Source organism: Arachis ipaensis, chromosome B9, assembly GCF_059453495.1.
Source record: "Arachis ipaensis isolate K30076 ecotype BB chromosome B9, ASM5945349v1, whole genome shotgun sequence".
NCBI lineage: Eukaryota > Viridiplantae > Streptophyta > Magnoliopsida > Fabales > Fabaceae > Arachis > Arachis ipaensis.
This window is the reverse complement of record NC_142444.1, coordinates 36,457,421-36,465,980: the sequence shown is the minus strand read 5'-3', so window position 1 is coordinate 36,465,980 and position 8,560 is coordinate 36,457,421. Positions and strand designations below refer to the sequence as shown.

General features: G+C 38.4%; 1 protein-coding gene across 1 annotated transcript; it reads left to right on the top strand.

Moving 5' to 3' along the window:
- Positions 1-2,657: 2,657 nt before the first annotated feature.
- On the top strand, positions 2,658-7,039 carry LOC107618486 (PRP38 family protein). The gene is made up of 6 exons (XM_088499711.1): positions 2,658-3,048; positions 3,708-3,829; positions 3,929-4,019; positions 5,229-5,358; positions 5,467-5,537; positions 6,100-7,039. Exons 1-6 carry the CDS (start codon positions 2,759-2,761, stop codon positions 6,572-6,574), a joined length of 1,179 nt encoding a protein of 392 aa, XP_088355837.1. The 5' UTR covers positions 2,658-2,758; the 3' UTR covers positions 6,575-7,039.
- The last annotated feature ends 1,521 nt before the right edge of the window (positions 7,040-8,560 follow it).

Here is an 8,560-nt window from a genome sequence, read left to right as displayed (position 1 = left end):
TCTCTTCTCCATTTAGAAAAGCAAAAGTTTTGTTCCAAATCCCCAATGCACCAACTAAAACCTTCCTTCATGATATCCCAAGCTCGACATATACTCTTCCAAACATAAGATCCCCTTCCTCGAGCCCGACTAAAACAATCTTCCTTAGAAGAATGGTATTTCTCCGTCAACATTTGAATCCATAGATTGTCGGGATGGTGAAAAAGTTGCCAAACTAGATTTCCAAGAAGAGCAATATTGGCACAAAAAGGATCTCTAATTCCCAGACCTCCAAACTTCTTAGGAGTGACCAACACTTTCCAGTTAACTAGATTCAGGCATCTACCATCAGCTTGACCCTTCCATAGAAAGTTTCACATCATGGATTCTATCTTATTAGTTACCCCTTTAGGGAAGAGAGATACTTGCATGCGATAAGTAGGAATCGCAGTCACTACCGATTTGAGAAAACAGAGTCTGCCTGCCTTATTAAGCAATCTCCCTTTCCAGCTGGCTAGCCTTCCCCGAATCTTGTCCAAAACATCGTTAAAAGTTGCGCGTGTCACCCGAGAGTGATTAAGGTTCACCCCTAAATACTTGCCCAAGTTCTGGACGAATTTGATGGAGGAGACTCCAATGAAAATCTCTTTTCTTGTCGCTGAAACATTCCTGGAGCATAGCGCTTTAGATTTTTCCACATTAACCTTCATCCCAGAGGCTCTGCAGAAATTTTCCAAAGCTACCATTACAGTTTGAACTTGCTGTTTTTTAGCTTTACAGAAAAGAAGCAAATCATCGGCAAACATCAAATGAGAAATTCTTGGATCCCCTCTAGAAACCGCAACCGGCTTCCACGAGCCCTTATCAACTTGCTGATAAATAGAACAGGACAATCTCTCCATACACAACACAAACAGATACGGTGATATAGGATCTCCTTGCCTAAGACCTCTGCTCGGAGTAAAGCTATTTAATCTATCCCCATTTCAGAGGATAGACAGTGAGGAAGCAGTGACACAACGCATAATCAAATTGACTGTCGGAGGAGGAAAGCCAAAACTCACCAGGGTTTGTTTCAGAAATCCCCAATCCACTCTATCGTACACTTTCTCCAAATCAATCTTAAAGGCCATGGTGCCTTTCTCTGACTTTGTCTTCTTCATGAAATGGAGAACCTCTTGTGCTACAATGATGTTGTCGGGGGTTCATCTCCCCGGGATAAACCCTCCTTGAAGGGGCCCAATAATCTCTTTGAGATGGGGACGAAGTCTATTGACCAGGACCTTCGTTATAACTTTGTAAACCACATTACAGAGACTAATTGGTCGGAAATCCTTCATGGAAACCGGGTTTTGTACCTTCGGAATAAGAACCACAAGAGTTTCCATCATCCTTGGATCCATATCCAAACCAGAGAACGCATGACGAACCATAGTCCAAACATCAAAACCAACAATCTTCCAGTATTCTTTAAAGAAGAAAGCCTGAAACCCATCAGGGCCCGGTGCCTTAAAAGAATGCATACTGAAAACAGCCGACTTAACTTCTTCCAGAGTAACTGGCGCTGTGAGGCTACAACAGGCTTCATCATTCAGGGAAGGCAGCGGCACATCACCAAGACAACCTAAGTCTACATCCTCCGACTGGCAGAATAGGCGTTTATAGAAGGATTCAGCTTCCCTTCTAAGGACATCCGGGTCCGTTTCCCACGCCCCATCTTGAAGAAAGAGACCATGAATCTTATTATGCTTTCTCCGTACAAGAGTCTGGACATGAAAGAACTTGGTATTTCTATCCCCAAATTTTACCCACTGCTCTCTGGATTTTTGAAACCATAGAAGTTCCTCCTGCACAAGCGTGTTATTAAATTCCTCAATCAACTGTTTTTCTTTTCACCGCATAGACAAATCTTCCATTACTTCAAGTCGCTTCTGAAGGAAATTAATCTGTCTCTCCAATTTGCATTTCCTAACGAAAATGTTGCCGAACACTTTAGAATTAAACTCTAAAGAGTTCTTCTGCATTTCTGAAAGCTTGCCATGCATCTCTCTGTAGCCAGCCTGCCATGACTGGTTCACAATATCTCTATACCCCGGATGAGTTGCCCAAGCTGCAATAAACCGAAAAGGTCTATTCTTTTTCGGTTGGGAACGACCTGTACAGCATACTAGGATATGACAATGATCAGACTGAAGCCTATTTAAAATTTCTGCGTAAGCCTATTTAAATCCTCAGACATGTAGTTCCTTTATCGAGAATGAAAATTTTTAATTATTCTATTGGTCTTTATAGTTTTACAAAATTTTTAATTAGGTTTTTATATATTTTTTTAATTAAATCTTGCATCAAATTTTTTTTAAATTAGGTTCCTCTTGATAGAAATTGGCTTAATTGTATAGGAATTCAACTAAAAAAAAAATTGGTGCAAGAACTCAAATAAAAAAAAAGTGTATTAAAAAAATTAATGCAAAAATCCAATTAAAAAAATAAAATATAAAAACTTAATTGAAAATTTTGCGAAATTATAAGAACCAACAAAGTAATTAAACAAAAAAAAAAATCATCATCATGTAAACTAAATTCCCCGAGTAAAATCTTTCCACTTAATTAACTCTTATATTTAGTCATCAAAAGAAAAAAAAAACTCTTATATTTAATAATTTAATATTAAAAAAATTAAAAAATAAAAAACTACTTACGACTGCTGTGTTTAATAGCAAGCAGAAGCAGATAAAGGGTGAAGGGGGATTAGGGTTTCATCCAAAATCCCAGCTAATCAATGGCGAATCGAACGGACCCAGCGGCGAAGAGCATAAGGGGGACGAACCCACAGAACCTTGTGGAGAAGATTCTCCGCTCCAAAATTTACCAGAACACCTACTGGAAGGAGCAATGCTTTGGCCTCACGGCGGAGACCCTCGTCGACAAGGCCATGGAGCTCGATCACCTCGGCGGCACCTACGGCGGCAACCGCAAGCCCACCCCCTTCATGTGCCTTGTCATGAAGATGCTCCAGATCCAGCCCGAGAAGGAAATCGTTATCGAGTTCATTAAGAACGAGGATTACAAGTAACTATTTCAAACCCTTCTTTTTCATTTTCATTCAATTTCCCCGTTAGGTCTATAATTTGGTTCGAGCGACCGCAAAGTAATTGGCATTAGTATTTATTTATTTGGCTGAAGTGCAAGGTGTAAGCATTCTGAACGATTGATAATGAGAAAATTAATTGATTAGAATTTTGTAAGGTTTGAAGAGAAATTCTTTCATGCTCTTGGAGCGCATTTAGTTTGTATTCTAGGAACATGAGCGGCTGTGTACTCAAGGAGCATGAAGGACTGACAGATGAGTAATGCTGTATCTCTCCTATAAACAAATGTTAATACCCTGATAAGAAAAAGTTGCACTCTTTAATCTTTTCCAATTCATTAATTATAGAGATAGAAAAAAAATCTATGTTATACTTATTGTTATGGTATGGTTTTGGATATATTTTTTTGTCACATTTGTTTGTAAGATATAGAATTTTTCTGAATGAATTTATCTAAATGATATGCCATACATGCACAGTAATTTGTGGCAGTTATGGTATGCAGCACCACGTAGCCAGCTAGTTGTCCATTCCTTTTGCATTTGACTTGTTTTTAGTTGTCAAATCCTAAATGTTGTTTCATGTAATTTTTGTTGAGTGGTTTTTGAATTTGTTTTTGTTGTTTTATGTGGAATGCAGGTATGTTAGAGTGCTTGGTGCCTTTTATTTGCGTCTTACTGGTACTGATGTTGACGTGTACCGCTATCTGGAGCCCCTTTACAATGACTACCGGAAACTGAGGCGCAAGTTAGCTGATGGACGTAAGATATCACTTATTTTTCGGGTGGAAAATGTCTTGTTTGATGCTTTTGTATTTATTGGTTTTATTGAGAACTCACTTGTTGCACTTGGTGTTGCAGAGTTTACATTGACACATGTTGATGAAGTCATTGATGAGCTTCTTACAAAAGATTATTCCTGTGATATTGCTTTGCCACGCGTCAAGAGAAGGTATGTATTATACAGCTTTTTGTTGATTCATTTTTACATGTCTCTGTACTCTCTGGCTTCAATGTTTTATTTGTCTTTTCCTTTTTAAAAAAGTTACTCTGATATGATAATTATGCTTTGCTTTTCCAGCCATTTTAATATTACTGAATTTTGAATTATATTTACCCTATTTTCTTTGCTGGTGGACTGGATTTGAAAGATAAGATACATGTCAGGTCTTTGTGTAGACCTTTTGAAGATTTAATTTTGTATAACATTTGGAAACAAATTGATTCTGGTAGTACATTATCTGTTAATCAAGGCAGTGATTGTTTGATGTCTCTTAGAGACAAAGATTTGGATACAAAGACATACACATATTCACAAAGACAATTCTGTTTAGCAATGTTGATGGACATGGCAAAAACCTTTTTAAAAGTCTGTTTTACTCTCAATTGAAAAATAAAAGTTTTCATCTTCATCAACTTTATGACCCTCAACCGCTTCATCTTCCTCCCGACGCCCTCCATTGCATTCGTCTTCTTTGTATCCCTTTCTTGGAGAGATATACAGAGAGCTTTGCGGCAGCGACAACTAGTGAGGTGGTGGACGGCGATGGTCTAATAGATCTGGAGGAGGAGGAGGTGGTGGTTGAGGTGGCAGCAGGGGAGAAGAGAAAAGGAAGAGGCAGCAGTGCAAAGTTGGTTTAGGGAAGTTTTGAAAACTATTAAGGATAAACTTGTCCAAAAAGACAGTCCAATCTGTGTCTCCGGCAAGAAATGTGTGTCTCTACATTTTGTCAAGACACAAAATAATACATGTATTTTGTGGGTGCTTATGTTTAGCTTTGTCCTTCTTAAATTTTTGTTTCACAAAACACACAGTGGCATGAAACAAATGCTGCCTAAGTGGGCAAAGGGGGTTAGATAGTTTGTATAAGAGTCTGAGATTCATGCCCCACATCTTTCTGTCTAGTTTATCTTACTTTCTTTCTCTTGTTGAATATGGAGTCAGATTAATAATCACTTTCAAGAGTTCACAGAACTGAAATTTCACATATCTGCTTTATGATTGAAGATGTTTGAGCAATATTCCTAGGTTGTTTTGCACTGCTCAGTTTGATTTGTGTTCAGCTGTGATGCTAATATTTTAACACATGCCTTATTCATGTGTATTTTTATGTAGCCTAAAGTTATATTAAATTATGGGGTTCTCTGGTCTATTTCCTAGGTGGAATCTTGAGTCTCTTGGTTCATTAGAACCTAGACGCAGTGCACTTGAGGAAGATTTTGAGGAGGAAGAAGAGAAAGAGGATAACGACCAACCTGCTGATGAGCTTGAAGATAGGGCCTATGAAAAGGTGAATCCTTCCCTTCATGTTTAAAACTTACTTGTATCAGACATATCTGATAGTGCTGCTGAAGTGCTGATGTTTTGATTTAATTATTTAATGATTTGTATAATACAGGATTATTATCGTGGGCGGAGCCCTACAAGGGAAAGAGAGAGGGATAGAAGACGAGATAGTCATAGACACAGGTACTGTTCTCTCCTCCCAGGTGTGTTGTAAGCTTGTATGAATTAATGCACTAATGCAGATGTCAATCTGTCTTCGGCCTTTCTGCTATTTCTTTTCATTTGCTTTTTGGTTTTTCTTGAACTTCTGTGCTGGTATGGGGGGTTTATTCTGGCTGAAGGGACTAAATCCCCAATTTAATGTTAATTCTCTTATATTTATTGTATTGTATTTTCAAAATAGCAGATGTGAACAAATTTATATATGTACGTTGCCATATTGGAAGCTGTTTCTGAAGTTTGCACATGAATGCACACATTCGCGTTGGATTAATATCCAGTAGAATATATTTTGGTTTCCACTGTGGCATTCAGAGCCACTTGTGATGAGCAACTGCTTCCTATAATAAAATCTGGTGACCCTGCCAGGTTTCTCTGCACTGACAGTGTGCAGTGAGAAGTATGATGGGTCATACATTTATGTTGTATCAGTATATTGTGCTTTGTAATCCTGGTTTTATTCGATTTGTCCTTTTAAATGTTTAATCTTACTTAAAATTTGAGTTTTTATGTTCTTTTAAAATAGGGATCGTGACTATGATAGAGATTATGACAGAGATTACGATAGAGATTACGAGAGAGAGCGCGGACGTGGCCGAGACAGAGACAGAGACCGAGATAGGGACAGAGATAGGGAGAGGGATAGAGACAGATATCGTCTAAGGGAAGAAAAAGATTATGGTCGTGAGAGAGAAGGTAGGGAGCGGGATAGGAGAGACAGAGATCGTGACCGTGGAAGGCGAAGGAGTCGTTCAAGAAGTCGAAGTAGGAGTAAGGATCGCAAGGACTATGATGGTGGTGACTACAGAAAGAGACATGCTCGGAGCAGCGCGAGTCCTCGGAGGCATGGAGATGGACATGAGGATGATGAGCCTAAGAAAAAGAAGGAGAAAAAAGAAAAGAAGGAAAAGAAGGATGATGGGACTGACCACCCTGATCCTGAGATTGCAGAAGCTAACAAGCTACGTGCAGCCCTGGGTTTGAAACCTCTGAAGGTCTAAAGCTTTGCTTTGAATTTGATATGCGGATGTGTGGTTTAAAACCAGTGAAGATCCATAGGGGGGAAAAGTTGCTTACTGTATTTTACCTTGTAATTTGTGGGGCATGTATGTGGCACTCAACACTACTTTTGCTGTTTTCTTGCTGAGTGGCAGTTATCAAGTTCACAAGAAGAGTTTGCGACATGTGTATATGTTTCTTGGCTCGAGCTTGGTGGTCCATAGTCTCTTTGATAGGACAAACGTCTGTAATGTAATTGGCACGAAAGCTGTTCAAATATTTGTGGGTTTGATTGCCTTTATTTGATGAGACATTTTGTGCCTGTGGAATGAAATTTAACCTACAAGAACCTCCAACAGCCTTAACTTTGGGGTATATAATCTCAACTCTATCATATTCATTTCACTGAATATTATGACTTGCTTATTAGGAGCGTGAAGAAATGTCACTTAATATTTGATCTTTCAGTGTACAGCTTGCCTTGAACTCTTAATGACTTAATGAATGAACTTTGAATACCATTTCACCAATAGTATGCTTAAGTTGCATCAAAATCGATTGCGCTTAACCTTGTTGGCACAATCAACTATATTAAGATTGTAAAGTACGAGACTCTAAAAAGTATTGTCCCTTAAGTTATTGCTAATTGGTTGATTCGTATAAACTATAGGAAAGTTTCCAAATGTACTCGGAATATTGATATTTTAGTAATTAAAATTAATGATTAAAATTACTAGAACACTAAGATACCTAGTACACTTGAAATTCTTTCTAAACTATACCTTTCACAAGTTCAATAATGATTGGAATGTCGGACAGAGTAGAAGTGTAGAACACCGATATGTAAAACAGTACGTATACAAATGGAGAAAATTCTAGCAGTTCTTCCAGTATACAAAAATAAACTTAACAAGTATGTAGTTACGAACTAATCACCAACTACAACCAAAAAAAAAAAAAAAAAAACTGATTCTCCTGGCAGATTAAATCCAGGACAAGAGAAAACATGCAAAGAAACCTAACCAATGTGAAAGGAAGGAAAATGTGGCATGGTTTGGTTCCCTAGTCATGGAATTATCTCTGGTATATGAATGCCATCTTTGTCATACCTTAGTACTCCAGAAGAACTCAAGGGCTTGCATTTCGCTCCCATAAGAATCCTTCTCTTGCATAGTTCCACTTCCAACACTCCTTCAGCCTCACCATCCCCATTTCCTTGTTCACTTTGCTTTCTAACTTTCTTCTTTGTCACCAGACATTTCACCATCTTCAACTTCAACGCCCGAATGACTAACATTCTCGATGGAATCCTAAGCAACCGCCATAAACTGACCTTCCTCTTCCTCCTTGCTGGCCTGAATCTCTTAACAGCACAATCACACTCGCCATCACCATTGAATCTCTTCTTCCTTGTATTGGCCTTGATGATGAAATTCTTCCACCTTCTCTTCTTCTCATTTAAAAAACTCATCAAACGATGATTCATTCTTGCACTCTTCTTGTCCATTTTGTTCTTTCCTTCAGCTTTTCCACCTTCATGCTTTTCAAGTGCAATAAGCTGAGACAATGAAACAACTCCAATTGGTCGCTTATCATTAACATCCCCATACACCAAATTATTTTCCAACTCTCTTGAAAACGCCCTCTCAGTTTCAGCATTGTCACCATTATCCTCATTGCTTTTCTTCCCTTTATTGGATGGATACTTAACAAGTGCTGATGATGAAGATCCCATATTATTCCGAAGGACCCTAAATAATAATAATTTCCTTGTGCTCCCTTTGCAGTCTCTATCACTGGCAGTATTAGCATTTTCCTTGATGTGGAAGTGACGCTTGTTCCTGTGCATCTTCTTGGCCACAAATAATGATAATTTTCGGACTTTAATCCTTAACTTTGGATAGTGACCCTGCATGGATTTGTCACAATATGAGACAGTTAAGATGTGTAACTACCAGTGTGCGTCTTGTGTTTGTCTCGAGTCGTTT

Coding starts and splice junctions, on each gene's coding strand:
- LOC107618486 (XM_088499711.1), top strand. CDS start 2,759: ATGGCGAATCGAACGGACCCAGCGGCGAAGAGCATAAGGGGGACGAAC. Junction 3,049..3,707: donor ATTAAGAACGAGGATTACAA/GTAACTATTTCA, acceptor TGTGGAATGCAG/GTATGTTAGAGTGCTTGGTG. Junction 5,538..6,099: donor CGAGATAGTCATAGACACAG/GTACTGTTCTCT, acceptor CTTTTAAAATAG/GGATCGTGACTATGATAGAG.